General features: G+C 38.3%; 1 protein-coding gene across 5 annotated transcripts in view; it reads right to left on the reverse strand.

Annotated features, from left to right (window-relative positions):
• Positions 1-282: 282 nt before the first annotated feature.
• nav1 (neuron navigator 1) overlaps positions 283-17,012 on the reverse strand; it is a 99,504-nt gene continuing 82,774 nt past the window's right edge. For all 5 annotated transcript variants that reach the window (XM_012970897.3, XM_031896820.1, XM_012970899.3 and 2 more), the window contains 3 exons: positions 11,518-11,636; positions 3,811-4,008; positions 283-3,665 (listed from right to left, as the gene is read on the reverse strand). In XM_012970897.3, the coding sequence (XP_012826351.1) occupies positions 3,570-3,665; positions 3,811-4,008; positions 11,518-11,636 (413 nt within the window). In that variant the 3' untranslated portion in view covers positions 283-3,569. The remainder of the gene's footprint in view (positions 3,666-3,810; positions 4,009-11,517; positions 11,637-17,012) is intronic.

The raw sequence follows: 17,012 nt of genomic DNA on the forward strand, positions 1-17,012 counted from the left end.
ATTCCAAGACAGAAGGAAACAAGATTTATATTACTTATTTAGAGTAAGTAAAGTTTACTTTGCTCAACTAACAATATAGAAAATAATTTGGAGTTATTTCTTAGGGTGACAGGTCCCCTTTAAAGGGGTGAAAAATTTTTTAACTGGCTTTTCCTTGCAGCAGTAATCAAGAGTCCTTACCCTATGTATTTAAAGTGTACCCTCATTCCTCCCTCATATTTGCCTTGCTACACGTGCTTACTGGCAGTGAAATGACTTTAACAAATAATGGAATGATATCAGTTGATTTAAATATTTACTTTTTATAGTTCTGTTTTGTATTGTGGTGATAGGTGTTAAATTGAAGGAGAACTGGAGCAACCTGAACACATTGGAAAGAATCCTTAATTTATCCTTAATTTTGGATAAAAAAATATGGCAACATTGATTACTTTCTAGGTGTTTTACAAACCACCTAAAAATTCAACTGAAAGAAAACAGCGGGTGTCAAAACTAAACAACAAGCAAATCTGTTTAAAGCACATGTGGTTCCATGGCATGATGCAGAAGTAAAAAAAATGACAGAACCAATTAAGAAAGGACAAAGGACATTTTGAAATTTCACATGAAGACATAAATAAATATATGGTATTAGTGTTAAATATGAAAATGAAAGACCTATTTAGAGTTACTAAACTTAGATGGCTGTACATTTTTTTTTCCAGGCATCATTTTGATTACAAATAAAACTTACACAGACATATTATTTCAAATCTTATGTTCACTTCTGGAATTACATGATTTTCATGCTATTATGCATTATACTGATCAATAAATGTCAAGGGCAAGGGTGTAATATTAAGCCCTTTACCAGTTGAATAACAATTTCCCACCTCAACTGTGAGACCACATGTTTGATGTTCCTGATTTAGGGACAAAAATCTGTAGAGGATTGTTATGATAACAGTCTTAAATAAACTCTAAATAAGGTGCATATTAAGTTCATGCATGTCTTTACTTTCTCCAAATGTAATGGTCACTGGAGTCACACATATAAAATCAAATGCAATAGGTGAAAGGATGTAACTCAGTAGGAAAGCAAAAAGCCTTTATAAAGTGCACTGAAAAAAAGGTGAATTATCAACCAAACAGAAAATGGTATGCTTTTAAATCCTTTGTACTTCAAGTCAGCAGCTGTAATTTTTTCCTTAGTAAAAGACTATTTAAACATTTAAAAGTTTGAGCTAAACACTGTTCACAAATGTGTAGAGATGTATTTTATGTATTATTATATTTTAGTCTAGTCTAGATGCAATATTTCATTCAAGGAGACAAGCCTATCTGAATATTCAGAATCAAAATTTCTGTATTCTGTTTTCACACAAATAGATGCTTTACATATTGTGATGGTAAAAAACTTATGTTCAACAAAATCCATACATATCTCTTTTTGCCACTTTGCAAAATAAACCCTGTTTAAGGGCACATCAGATGGGGGATGAGAGTGTTATGGTTTATTTATTGCCCAGTGCAAGAAAAGATAATGTGATTATGTTATAGCTTCATATGTTATAGCCTAATCACTTGCTGTCTGTGCTTTTAATGTGTAGTAGATGTATTTTAAAATATATTATAACAAAGACTACATTACTGGCATGGCAGTTCAGTAAAAAACAATGCAGTGGGCTTGTGCTGAACACAAGTATATTTTTCATTGCCCCTAACAAGACTTCAAATTTAGCAAATTATATGCCTTTATAATGGAAAGCAATAAGAATTCTTGCAAAGATTTGTAGACTGTGTATATATACAGATGCTGCCTTTTAGTACATAGTATTTTAGCTATTTGTTGCATTCATATATAAAATGCCTGCTTCCCTTTGCTGTAGGAAGCTAAAGAAGCCATCTGAGATATTTATCTGGAGAAATACTGTTACTGTTTTACTTCACTTCATATGGTTTGTTTCCTACATTCAAAGACTGAGCACCAAAAGCAAGCCCAAAGAGGTGGCTGATCCACACATTAATAATTAGTACACAGGCCAAACTATATTGATCTGTTGATGGCACCCAATCCTCTTAAAAAAGAGTAAGCACCAGAATTCAGCACCAAAATTCCAATGCCCTGTTATAGCACTGGAAGCCAGTGAACTGCATACTACAAAACACACACACTAATGGCGTGTATAAACTATATCCTACCACAGAGACCAGCAATGCAGAGAAATAAAGTGCAATACATATAACAACACAGTGTACTGCAATAAAATGAATACATCTAATCTGAAGCATAAAAAGTTCTGTAAGTTGAATGTTACCTGCTGTAAAAGTATCTGTTTGCATATAAAAGAAAGAACTTCCACCAGGCTATATACCTGGGAAATTATAAGAGGCATGGGTTCCACCTATATCCAGAGTGGGCAAAATATGCCACACACAGTCCCCTCAAACCCACAACAGTGTAAATATTAAATGCTATTGCTCTGTTTACTTTGTTGATAACAGTGCTCTGCATTATATAAATGTTTTATACAACGCTGTACCTAAAGTCAGGTTATTCACGTTTTTATTAATGATGTGTATATTTAAGTAATGCTCCCTGGTGTGTTTTAACTCTCTGTGGCATCAAATTGGTGGCATAAAAACTGTTTTCCAACCGAAATAGTGCTCAAGACAAATCCCTGAAATAAAATATTTCAAAGACATAGCTCCAGATTAAAAAGCATAATATTCATTTTCATCAATAACATCATGCATTGATTTGGCCTTGATGAAGCTCTTAAGGGTTATTATCTGAAGAGGGGGTTTGGCAAGTGTGGCTTATCTAAGGATGCTAAAGGTGTATGAGTTGGTTCAACACCTTCATAGACACAAAATATTACTTTGAGTGGGCTCAGCCTAGACAGTGGGAACATAATTATACATAAACGTGAGCTATAGCCCTTCTATATTTTCACTGGGCGCTAACCCTATACCAGGTAGTTTAGGGTCACATATTAATTTGACTTGTGAATATTTTTTAAATTCCCAAAAAACAAATAATCTTATTGAAAGTTATGTCAGGTTTAGGAAGTATAGTGATATTATTAACAGTCTTTCGATTAAATACCCTTCATTACCGGATCTCTAGACCCAAGTGTCCACTAATGCTTAACTTTCTTTTGTATTTAGAAACTATGGCTAGTCACTGGGAGCCAGAAATGAAGTCCAAGGAAAGGAATATCATTTGATTTGCAGACAGGCCAATTACACATTACTCTGCCATAATATTCTGTAATAAGTCTATATTTTTCCTTTAACCTGTATTACCCAATGGCTGAATAAAGCGATCATTAAAAAGAATCCAGAACACCAGTCTGTTTCATGCTTCCCTCATCCTCCAACAGTTATGATGGTATCAGATATTAATAATAATCACAATAAGAAGATGAGCAGAGCCTGTCCTTGCTCCAATAAATAAGTGGAGCTAGGTCGACATCCTTGCTTCACAAGAATTAATTGTTGTCCGCAGCATTAGTTCTTGAGATGTTAGCTGTGTGTGTGCAGATCTTTGCTTTTTATTGCACTGCAACGTTCCAAGTTGTGGATTTTTAAATGGTGGTGGTGAGGTCACTATCACAAATTGTTTCTCTGTCTGGGGACTCAATAAAGTTGGCAGCTTCTTGAAGTTTTAGGAGCATCGCCATCTATAAACCAAAAAAGAAATGTAAATTGCATTTTAACAGCATAAAACTGATTCATTCATAAAATAAGAGTGCAAAATTTTAACAGTGGCATATTTTTTTTCATACACTATTGCACATAAAAACACAAGCTTTCTTTAAGTCCTACCAAGGGATCAGTCTCCAGTGAAGTAGTAGGGGAATCTTTAATGCTGTGCTCTCTCGGAGGTGATGTAGAATGATGGGTGCTCACTGTGGGCTGGGGAAGATGTAGAAGCTTAGACTGATCTTGTTGTGCCATTGGCCAAGGAAGTGTGTCTCTGACCCATTCCACAGGGTCTTCCCATGCTGCCTTGTGGCCATGGACCTGTAAATATGATAGAGATGTAAACTTATTACTCTGCACATTGTGAAAATTGGTTGCTAACTGTCTTTAAAACAGTGGTGTCTCACCTACAACATAACATTAATACAAATTATATTTTCAAACTATGCTGGTATATTTAAGTAATTACAGCCATAAAAAGAAAAAACATCTTCTGACTTAACAAAAAGACTAATTAACATGCTAGAAAATATGAAAAAACAATAGCTTTGTATTTTTATTTAATAAAAATTAAGTATTAAGTATTTATTGAAATACTATAATCTATATTTTTTACTGGCATTGGGGCAGAGGGGAGCAGTAGAGGGGTAATTATTAAATTATAGTGACAAGGGCAGATTATACATATACTACTGATGAAGCCGCTTGGATGAGTGGGGAAACATTTTAACATTTTCAAGAAAACTCAGAAAAGTCCAGTTGTTGATGTTAATTTTACTAGATACTGTACACATATACTATATATATATATATATATATATATATATATACATATATACAAGGAAGAGTAGAGCACACCCTATAAAGGCTCAAATGCCTTGGGTGCTGGCAAAATGAGGAAATATAAGGACAGAGAGCTGCACGCACAAGGACTTAGCGATAAGTGAAAAAATGTATTTGAAAAAATCAACGTTTCGAATACTGACTGTACTCTTCTTCAGGGTTTGTCCCTGAAGTAGAGTACAGTCAGTACTCGAAACGTTGGATTTTTTCAAATACACTTTTTCACTAATCGCTAAGTCCTTGTGCGTGCGGCTCTCTGTCCTTATATATATATATATATATATATACTAGTGGAAGTCGCCCAGAAAAGTTTGAAGTGACATCTTTAAAATAATACAGCATAATGTTTATGTTGCTAAATTGTTCTAATCTATGTAAGTACTGATTTATTGCAGAAGCTTTAATGTACAGTATTATGTTAACTGGTATTATAGGACTGAAGCCTTCTTTTGTATTGCTGTTTCCCATGTTATTCTCTTTGTTAATTTTAACGTGTACTTTTTCTTTTTTAGCACAGAAGGGCCTGTTATTGGAATTATGTATTGAGAATTATGATGATAAGGACAGCTGCTGGAAGTAAATATGCAGAGAACTATCACTCGTCTCCTACAACCAACAGTTAAAAAGAGAACTAAACTTTAAAAATGAATATGGCAAAAAATGCCATATTTATATACTGTACTTACTGCACCAGCCTAAAGTTTCAGCTTTAGCAGTAATGATCCAGGCCTTCAAACTTGTCACAAGAGCTCCCCATCTTGGAAAGTATCTGCGACACTCGCAAGCTTAGTGTACTTTGAGCATGTTGAACAGCTGTTGAAAAGCTGAGCTCAGGGATTGTTGCAACTTATCAAGCAGAAAATGAGGTTGGCTACAGGTCTGATTATTATTAAATTCTGGTGCTAACTGCAATGGTTTCTGGGCTGTAATGTAGTAATTATCTGTAATAATTAATCAGCCTTGTGACATTTATATTCTGTATAGACAGTATATTGTGAGTGGGTCCCTAAGTTCAGTAACTGACAGCAGCACAGAGCATGTGTAGGAAATCAGCAGAAAATGGGAAGCTACTGGGGGCATTTTCAAGGCACAGATCTTCCCTGCTAAAGGGCTGTGGTTGCCCTGGGCTGTACAGAAGCCCAAAACATAATGCACAACATTCTAGGTTCATTCAGTTATGTCACATTCAATGATGTCTACATGGCAATAAGGACTAAGTGTCTAACAGAGAGATGGGACAGAAGTCAAGTATGACTCTGTACGGGACAAAAAAAAATGTAGGCTGTTAAACAACATTTTAAATCACAGAAAGAAATTAAAGGTAAACAGTAACACCAAAAAATGAAAGAGCTTTAAAGTAATAAAAATTTAATGCACTGTTGCCCTGCACTGGTAAAACTGGTGCGTTTGCTACAGTAACCCTACTATAATTTATATAATAAGCTGCTGTGTAGCCACGGGGGCAGCCATTCAAGCTGGAAAAAAGGAGAAAAGGCACAGGTTACATAGCAGATAACAGATAAGTTCTATAGAATACAATAGGGATTTATCTGTTATCTGCTATGTGCCTGTCCCTTTTCTCCTTAGAAAGGCTGCCTCCATGGCTACATAGCAGTTATTTATATAAATTATAGTAGACTTTCTGAAGTAAACACACACATTTTACCAGTGCAGGGCAGCAGCACATTATATTTTACTTACTTTTATACACTTTCATTTTTTGGTGTTACTGTTCCTTTAAGGCCTGGGGGACTTGAAAATAGATTATTTGGTCATATAAAGTGGCCTACGCTGATCTAATGACTATTTATTCTTTTAAAAGTATCTAGTCATTTAAAAGTATCATGGTTGTGCTTTCCTATGTTTGTGTATATAATAGTGATGCACCAAATCGGGATTTGGCCAAACCCCGAATCCATTGTAAAAGATTTGTGTGAATCCTGAACTGAATCTGATCCCTAATTTGCATGTGCAACTAAGGTTATGGAAGAGCCAAAGAGAACCATGTACGCAGTACTCACCAAAAAATGTTAAGTAAATAAATTGCCTGGGTGCAGAACCATATCAAGCAAGAATCTAGTAGCTCAAAGGAACTGCACTCACAGGTACAAGGGTGTTTATTCAAAAATGAAACTGATGTTTCGGCTGCACCCACAGCCTCTCTCAAAGTGAGAGATGAAAAAAGACCAGAGTCCATTAAGTTCAACCCTTCTAAGTGAACCCAGCACACACAAACCTATACTGACCTACCTATACACTCACATACATAAAACATATATACCAACATCAATACTAATTGTGGATTTTAGCATCACAATAGCCTTGGATACTGTGCTAGTTCAGGAAATCATCAAAGCCCCTCATTTACAGATTCTGCCATCACAACAATATATTTATTCAGCATTAGCCTGCTGAAGTGCAGCATTAGATAGTATTAACTGTTTCACAATCTTATCCATTCTGCAAAGTTCTTAAAGTGATACTGACACGAAAAAACTACTTTTTAAAATATGAATCTACATAAAAAGTTACCTATAGGTCATGTTGATCATTTTTCACTGACAGAGCTGCTTTTGTAAGTAATTGTAACTTGAAGTTCCTAAACCTGGCTGTTTTGCCAACCTGACTGTCCCTTCTCAGCCTGTCATTTACAGCATCTAATGCTAACGGCCTACTGCTGCACAAACATGGCAGCCCCTCATAGAGGAACATGGGGGATCAGTTAGGGAATGTAAAAGCCTCAGGAAATACGTTTATTGCTAAATTATAAAGCTCATGCAAAGACAATGTTATGAAAGCTGTAAAAAAGGTTTAATTTCTGGTGTCAGTATCACTTTAAAGGATCACCACCCCTTTAATGCTCAGTCTCTCAAACACTATACTTGTTGCCTTATTTTGTGCCAGAGTATCCTCCACCATATGTCAGGGTTTAGGTAGCTGGGACCTGCTTTCTGGGGGTAAAGCAGTCCACGGCACACACAACTCATGAGAGAGTACTATCTTTCAGGTAGCTTATTTTAACTTGAAACAAATATAATAAAATAACTAACACTAACTAACACATTTCAGTTGTCCTAACTAACCAGGAGTATGTCTACCGCCTGTCTCCCACACAAAGAAAGGAAAAAAACAAAGTTCCAACCTTGTGGTGATCCCAAGCCTCTTAAGTAGCTCACACAAGCAGCTTCCTCTACGTCTTAACCCCAGACTGGAGCTTTTATTTTGGCCTAAGCTGTCTTTTAATTATCCACCTAAGATGCCTTAGGCAGATATAAAAAACCCATATAAAACACCTGGGCTGGACTAGCAGTCCAGGAACCACTCCTGGTCAGGTATCCTGATAGTGACCTTACCACATACCCCACTTTCCTTGTTTTAACCCAGTGGTTGGAACAACTGAGGTCCAGGAATGAACACAGGACAGGGCATCAACATTCCCCATCTCTGACCCGGGCCTGTGTCCTGCTGTAAAACAGTAGTCCTGCAGTGTGAGGAACCATTGAATCACCCGTCTATTGGTCTCTTTCTTTTGGTCCATCCACTTTAGTGGTAGATGGGCAGTGACAAGGTCAAATCGTCTCCCCAAGAAGTAATACCTTATAGGAACAGTAACACCAAAAACTGAAAGTGTATAAAAGTAATTACAATATGATGTACTGTTGCCCTGCACTGGTGCAACTGGTGTGTTTGCTTCCAAAGGACTACTATAGTTTATATAAATACCCTGCTGTGTAGCCATGGGGGCAGCCATTCAAAGGAGAAAAGGCACAGGTTACTTAGCAGTTAATAGATAAAGCCCCATTATATTCTACAGAGCTTATCTGTTATCTGCTATGTGCCTTTTCTCCTTTCTTCCAGCTCGAATAGCTGTCCCAATGGCTACACAGCAACTTATTTATATAAATTATAGTAGGGTTTCTGTAGCAAACACACCAGTTTTACCAGTGCAAGTCAGCAGTATATAATATTTTAATTAATTTAAAACAATTTTATTTTTTGGTGTTATAGTTCCTTTAAGGCCTCTAGCGCCCACTTTATGGCAAGCGCTCCTTCTCAATAGTGGCACACTTTCTTTCACAATCATTCAGCTTTCGACTGGATGGTCTTCCCCATTATGAAGCTGCGATAATCCTGCCCCTAAACCCACATCTGATGTGTCTGTTCAGACCATAAAGTCCTTCGAGAAATATGGGGAATACAGAATTGGCTGTGCACATAACGCATATTTAAGTGCCTTAAAGGAGAATGCAAGTCAAAATGTAAAAAGCATACTGCCCAATAGTCCTCCTATTGTTTAGTAAAAACACCACACTTTTGGCTCACCTAATGAAATATTTACTCAGTCACACTTACTTCACATTTTTTAGAAAAGGCAGCAATCTCTAAAAAGGTATTCTCCCTTACTTTCCCTCCTTGCTTCATACTGCACATGTGTTTCATTCCCGCCCCCCCCCCTGTGGCAGATCCGCTTCTGATTGGCTGGTGGGCATGTGTAGCTCAGAACAGGAGACAGGATCAAGTTACACACATGCTCAGAGAATAGGAAGGCTGCCGCTGGCTGCCTACAGGAAGGACAGAGAGATTTCAGTGATGTCACTGTAGTCTTCACACTGCTGTAGGCTGCCAGCACCATATCTCAGAGAAGCAAGCAGGGATCTGGGAATTTAGATATGCAGTAAGTACTTAAAAAGAATGCCTTTAGATTTACTTTTAATTTATATTAACCTTTCATTGCCCTGGGAGAACAGAGTTTTTTCCCTTCGTTAAGTCTGTTAATGAAGCTGCCAAGGTGGCAAAATGAGGAATAAACCTCCTGTCGCAACCAGTGATGCCCAAAAAGGCTTGAACCTGCTTCTTATTAAGGGGGCATAGCCACTGTTGAATGGCTGCTGTTTTGTTTACTTGTGGTCTTATCACACCTCTGCCAATAGTGTAACCCAAATATTTAGCTTCCTCTAAACCAATGGCACATATCTTGGGGTTGACAGAGGGCATCCAACACAGCCTGAACTCTGGGAGGTGGGAGTCCCAATCCATACTATGTATCACTACATCATCTAGGTATGCAGCCGCATACTGTTGGTGTGGTCTTAAGATTCAATCCATAGCCCTTTTGAATTGTTGCTGTGGCTTTCTGTAAACCAAAGGGAATTACTTTGGCTCAACAGGTTTTCTATTAACAACTTTTATGTTTTCTCTGGCTTTGATCAAGGTAGAGTCTTTTAACTGTTCTGTGCCAAAATTTTCTTTGTGTAACCTGTAAGTTAGAGAAATGCACTCCACTAGGGGAAGGAACATCTTCAGGCTCCTCCAACTCTCATGTCAACACAGAGAAAGGGAAAGCTGGAGTTTCCGGGGAGGATACACTGAACCTGGTACATCAGAATTTTCTATGGGTACATGAGCTTCTACCACTGCATTAGAACGGGGGGCAACTGATTGATCCCATATATCCCAAACCTGGGTAAAATCCCCTTTCATGAGTGGAGCCTACAGGCTTAAAACTGAAAACCTTAACAATCCATAAACATTTCAAAATTCTTGAAAATTCATGCAAAATGACTTTTCTCCTTTGCTGGGACATACAGTACATTCTCCCTACAATACATTTTCATGCCTCCCTCCACCTTAAAGGATTCAACGACCACAACATTTTGTAAAAAAGTGTCAACACACTAATTGATTTTGCATTTTTTTCTAAAATATAAGCAATTGAAAATGACGAAAATGAGTAAACTTTTTTGTGGCTTCCCAATACTTCCATGTTAATCCCATTGAGAGCGTGTGATTATGTTTTCTCCTTTTATATTTGGATGTGAAATTTTAAAGTCTGAACACGCCAACAATGTTTTTACATCCATTCTCATCCCAATTATAGTTTTAAAACAACATTTGCTACAATAATTGATTTACAGGTTTCGTTAGAGCAGATGTGTGCTTGTCAGATTTTGCATGGTGGTCAGGGGTTTGCATGGTGGTATTTAAGCTTACTTAAAAATCCCCAGAAAGACTTACAGAAAATCCCCATAGTAAACACTTTAGATACAGATAAGGGGGTCTGCTTTCTAAAATCTCAAAACCTCTCCAGACCCTCAAACAAAAAACTTCTGTTCGAGCTGCACCTTTTATTGGTTTGAATCAAACAGCACTGCTATTTAGAATACTGTTAACTTCCACAGTTTCTTAATATATGTTGGATTGATGGGCAATAATATGTTGTAGGTTCCTCCTTGATATAGGTGGAACACCATACACAAGACATAGGATAAATCCAATACTACTTTAAAGCAATCTGTATGAAAAATAATTGCAAGATGTTACATTATATTACATATCTACCCTTTAGTGTTGCAAGATAGCACTGATAAACACAGATAAGTACCGACTCATCAAAGTATTTACGCATGCGTTAACACTCAAATCACATGCGCAAAAAAACGCTTTATTGCAAAGTGTTATTTTTAACGCATTGCGGTAATTATCACATAGAAATAATACTAACGCATGATTCACAAAAACATATGAAGCGTTAAACGTGTAAAATGTGGTGATAATTACTGTGAAACTTAACGCCTCACAGGAGTAGGCGTTACTGAACAAGACTGCAGCTGGTGATTGTCTGTGGTGACAAGATGGAGTTTGCAGTCGGATTTTTTCAAGTATGTGATCTTCCTAGAGTGATGCATGTTTGTGTTTTCAGGGAAATGGTAATTTTTAGAACAGTAGTTTTCAGAAAGTAACTGCTACATGCATAATAGCGCGCATGCATTAAAATATTGCTTAAAATGGCTCATCGCCAGATAAATAACGCAAAGAACATCGCTTCTTAATTATGACAAGTGCTATAAATATCACTCGTTTTATCGACCTTTAGTGAATCGGCCCCCATGCCAGAAAACAACTCTGGATGTGTACTGCAAATGCTTTAAATAAGACTGCATTATCTGTTTGGCATAGTTTCCATATGAGTAAACCTGTTATATTTACCTTGATTCCATCTTTGGAGCCTTCTTGAAGGTATGGGATGATTGAGTTGTTCCACAGATCAATAAACCAGACACGGAAATCCTCAATTCCAATTGGACAGGATAAAAAGAAGCACGGACCTATCAAAAAAACTTAAAAATATAAGATTCTGAAGAAAAAAACAAAGAATTCATGCATTTAGAGAACTGGTTTGGGAATCATTGGGACAGGAAACAGATGCAACTCAAAGGGTGCTTAGGTCAACTGTGACTCCCACAACTACCATAAGTTTTAATTGTACTGGCAAACAAATCGTATAGTGTTAAGAGTTGATTTTTGCTTTGCTTCTTAGACCTGAGCTTGTATTGCTCAGAAGATTGGCTCAGATAACCTTTTTACTACATAATTATATGCCTGGCAGACTTCCATGTCTGGAAAGTTTCTGCAAATGTTCTGCTCAACAGGATATCATTCGGGGGGGAAGTCCTCAAGAACAATTTTTAAAAAGCTAGGTGCGAAGTTGAGGGCGAGGACTTCCAAGGTAATTTTCTCAGAGATATTACCTGTGCCACGAGCAACACTAAGAAGGCAGCGGGAGCTTAGGGAGATTAATGCGTGGCTGAGAGATTGGTGCAGGGAGGAGGGCTTTGGGTTTCTCGAGAACTGGGCTGATTTCTCAATCGGCTACAAGCTCTTTGCCAGGGATGGGCTGCACCTCAATGATGATGGGGCAGCTGCTTTGGGGGAAAAGATGGCTAGCGGGTTGGAGGAGATTTTAAACTAGGAGTGGGGGGGGGAGGGTGCAGCAGGAAATTCTGTGGTAGACAGGATAGATGAGGTAGTGGGCATAGGTAGAGAAAATGGGGGAGGAGACTTGCTTCGGGATACTGATAATGGCAGGGAGGCCCATAAGTTGTTTACACGTCATTCTCACGCTGGAACCAGTATTAAATGTATGTTTACCAATGCAAGGAGTCTGACTGGTAAAATGGGAGAGCTGGAGGTACTGGCGTTGGAGCAGAAATATGATGTGATTGGCGTTGCTGAAACTTGGTTGAATGAGTCTCATGACTGGGCTGTTAATATTGGGGGTTATACATTGTTTCGGAGGGACAGGGGCAATAGAAAAGGAGGAGGAGTGTGTCTGTTCATTAAGCAGGAATTAAAAGCAAATATTAAGGAGGAAGTGATGGGGGTAACAGAGGGTGCTGAATCTTTATGGGTTGAGCTTCTCACAGATAGTAAAGAATCTACCAAACTAATTGTAGGGGTATGCTATAGACCCCCTAATGTAAGCGAAGAGGAGGAGGCCCAGCTCCTGTTGCAAATAGAAAAGGCTGCTAGTTTGGGGCAAGTGATAATAATGGGGGATTTTAATTACCCTGATATTGACTGGGGCAATAGTACTGCCAGGACAGTAAATGGGAACAAGTTTATAAACTTGCTGCGTGACAACTTTATGTCACAAGTTGTTGAGGAGCCAACCAGGAACCATGCTATACTAGATCTAGTGATCTCTAATGACCCAGAACGTATAGCAAATGTGCAAGTGGTTGAAGCCCTGGGTAATAGTGACCATAATGTTATTTCATTTGATGTTTGGTGCAGGAAACAAATTTACACGGGGGCAACAAAGACAATGAATTTTAGGAAGGCAAATTTTAGCTCCTTAAGGGCAGTGTTTCAGGGCATAGATTGGGGCATTATGTTTTCTGATAAAAACACAGAGCAGAAATGGTTGTCATTTAAAATGATATTAAATCATTACTGTTCTCAATTTATTCCATTAATAAGAAAAAGTAGAAGTGTTAAGAATCACCCTATGTGGCTTAACTCTGAGGTAAAGAAGTTAATAAGGAAAAAAAGGAAAGCTTTTAAGAAATATAAGTCAGAGGGGACAGTAGCTGCGTTTAATGAATATAAACACTATAACAAGTGTTGTAAAACAGCAATCCGGAAGGCAAAGATAGAAAATGAGGAGCGCATCGCGGGCGAGGCCAAGACTAACCCCAAAAAGTTTTTTAAGTATATTAATAGTAAAAAGATGCAGGTTGAGGGTGTGGCCCCATTGAGTTATAGTAACAATATGGTTACAGCGGATACAGAAAAGGCAGATGTGCTTAACCAGTTCTTTTCTTCTGTGTATACAGTAGAGGAGCCAGAGGGCCAAGTCCCACCCAATAGCTTCACTGTTGCCTCAGCTCCAACTACACAGTGGTTGGCACAGGATATGGTGCTTAAAGGGTTACACATGATAAATGTAAACAAGGCACCTGGGCCAGATGGAATACACCCTCGGGTACTGAGAGAGCTAGGGGCAGAATTGCAGTGGCCCTTGTTTCTGATATTCTCAGACTTGCTTTCATCAGGTATGGTACCTAGGGATTGGAAGAAGGCGAATGTCATTCCCATATTTAAAAAGGGAGTAAGATCTCAGCCTGGCAATTATAGGCCTGTAAGTTTGACATCCGTGGTGGGCAAGTTATTTGAAGGCTTGTTAAGGGATCACATTCAAAATTATGTAGTGGAGAATGCCATTATGAGCAGTAATCAGCATGGCTTTATGAAGGACAGGTCATGTCAGACCAATTTAATTGCTTTTTATGATGAGGTAAGTAAGAAGCTGGACAGTGGGGATGCAGTAGATATAATCTATTTGGATTTTGCCAAAGCATTTGATACCGCTCCCCACAAACGACTGCTTTCTAAGCTAAGGTATATTGGTCTTAGTGAAGTCGTTTGCACATGGATAGAAAACTGGCTACAGGATCGGGTACAGAGGGTGGTTGTTAATGGCACATTCTCTACTTGGAATAAGGTTCTCAGTGGGGTCCCTCAGGGTTCTGTACTGGGTACACTTTTGTTTAATTTGTTCATAAATGACTTAGGGGAGGGTATTATGAGTAATGTATCAGTGTTCGCAGATGACACAAAACTCTGCAGACCAGTCAATTCTATCCAGGATGTGACATCCCTGCAGCAGGATCTTGACCAACTGGCAATCTGGGCAGCTAAGTGGCAGATGAGATTTAATGTGGATAAATGTAAGGTCATGCACTTGGGATGTAAAAATATGCAAGCCCCGTATACCCTTAATGGGACTGCACTAGGCAAATCCATAATGGAGAAGGACCTTGGAGTCCTTGTAGATAATAAACTTGGCTGTAGCAAGCAATGCCAGGCAGCAGCTGCAAGGGCAAACAAGGTTTTGAGCTGTATTAAAAGGGGTATAGATTCACGGGAGGAGGGGGTTATTCTTCCCCTTTACTGAGCGCTGGTAAGGCCCCATCTAGAATATGCTGTTCAGTTTTGGTCTCCAGTGCTCAAACGGGACATTATTGAGTTAGAGAGGGTCCAGAGAAGGGCAACTAAGCTGGTAAAGGGTATGGAAAGTCTCAGTTATGAAGAAAGACTGGCCAAGTTGGGTCTGTTTACACTGGAGAAGAGGCGCTTAAGAGGTGACATAAATATATAAAGGGATCATATAATAACCTTTCTAATGTTTTATTTACCAGTAGGTCCTTCCAACGGACACGAGGGCACCCACTCCGTTTAGAAGAAGGGAGGTTCCATTTAAATATTCGGAAAGGATTTTTTACTGTGAGAGCTGTGAAGTTCTGGAATTCACTCCCCGAATCAGTCGTACTGGCTGATACATTATATAACTTTAAGAAGGGGCTGGATGGATTCTTAGCAAGTGAGGGAATACAGGGTTATGGGAGATAGCTCTTAGTACAAGTTAATCCAGGGACTGGTCCGATTGCCATCTTGGAGTCAGGAAGGAATTTTTTCCCCTCTGTGGCAAATTAGAGAGGCTTCAGATGGGGTTTTTTGCCTTCCTCTGGATCAACTAGTAGTTAGGCAGGTTATATATAGGCATTATGATGGACAACTTGAGGACTATAGGCAACTTGATGGACGTATGTCTTTTTTCAACCCAACTTACTATGTTTCTATATCATGTCTGATGGTCAGGATGTGGCCCAGCGGCTTTAGGTACAGAGGGTAGGAAAGTGAAAATGGTCAAGATGTAGTCCTGCTTCTCTGGGCATCTTGCCTTATGACAGGTGACACTTAACTACGTAATCCAATAAAATAATTGTCTTATTCTGTATATTAATGTGTTAACCAATGAAATTACAACGGTAATAATACATAATTACTTATGCTAATTATGTTTATTCAAAGGTATAAAAAATGATGTCACAGAGAGGGTGACACACAAATTTGTGAGAAGCTGATGAATGCTGTACTGCTATTCTATGCTTGGTGCACTGCATCAATAAATTTCCTTTTCTGAGTGAGTATTGCAATATTCCCTGTTCTGTCATTCCTTGGAGGTGACCTTTGACCTTTTAATAGGTGCACCAGGAACCACTAGCAGGCATTAATGTTACCTGCACTTTACTATTTCAACCTGAAAATTTCAGGCTGGTAAGTCTGACATCTGTTGTGGGGAAATAAATATGACTGTTTGCTAAAGTATGACATTAAAGACTATATTCTAGAGAATGACAATATAAGAAATCTGAATGGCTTTACCAAAATTAACTTTTAGTACAAAGTTTATCCAGGTACTGGTCCGAACTGGTCTCTCTCCTCCATCTCTCTTTACATTTCTTCTGGCCTCTAACATCCATCAAATAAAATACATATCTCTGCTTCTCTCCTCTCAACACTATATTCCACTTTTAACATATTAAATCCTTTCCTCAACAGATCAAATAACAAATAAAACACTTTAAAATCACTTTAAATACACTTTAAAATCTAGGTCTGGCCTTTATTGCTGTTCCTTGCCACTGGAGATGTTTCCCGAACCGTTGGTCCCATTGTCTTGTTATTCTGCCTCCAAGTTATTTCTATACATAGCCATACTTATACAGCTTCTAACACTACACTCTACTAATATTGCAAAGCTTATTTCTATAAAACCATCTTATTGAATGTTAAATCCATTTTCAATGAACAAAATGTATTGCTTCTTCATTAACCCTCTACCTATTACCAAAACATGGCTCTCTCCTACGGACACGGAGCAGTGGGCATTCTCCTGTCTGCTAAATGTAGGTTTCAAAACCTAAACACACCAGATTCATTTTAATTTTGTTCCCTTGATATCCCCATCAAAGGCATTTTTTCAGTCTCTCTTCACGTTGTCTATTGCCCCCTTGACCCTCTTCTACATATTCTACCTTTCTAGGCTCTCTTACATAACACAGTGCACCAGGTCTCAGTCTAGGTGACTAACTCCCTTTCGTACACTGAAGGTCTAGTGATCTAATATCAAGCCAATCCTTCATCCATTACAACAGTGTTAATTAGGGACAGCTAAGGTGGCAGAATAGTGTCCAAAGCATCTTCAAGGACTCTGACAAAAGAGGTATGTTCCTAATCACCCCCCCTCCTGTTGCACCATAGGCACATTATTTTGCCTACCAATAGATCTAGCCCTGGTGTTAATTCTCTTTTACTTCTATCCTAACTTATGTGACCCTCTCTTACTTTCCTTCCAG

The sequence above is a fragment of the Xenopus tropicalis genome, chromosome 2 (assembly GCF_000004195.4).
Source record: "Xenopus tropicalis strain Nigerian chromosome 2, UCB_Xtro_10.0, whole genome shotgun sequence".
NCBI classification, from domain to species: domain Eukaryota; kingdom Metazoa; phylum Chordata; class Amphibia; order Anura; family Pipidae; genus Xenopus; species Xenopus tropicalis.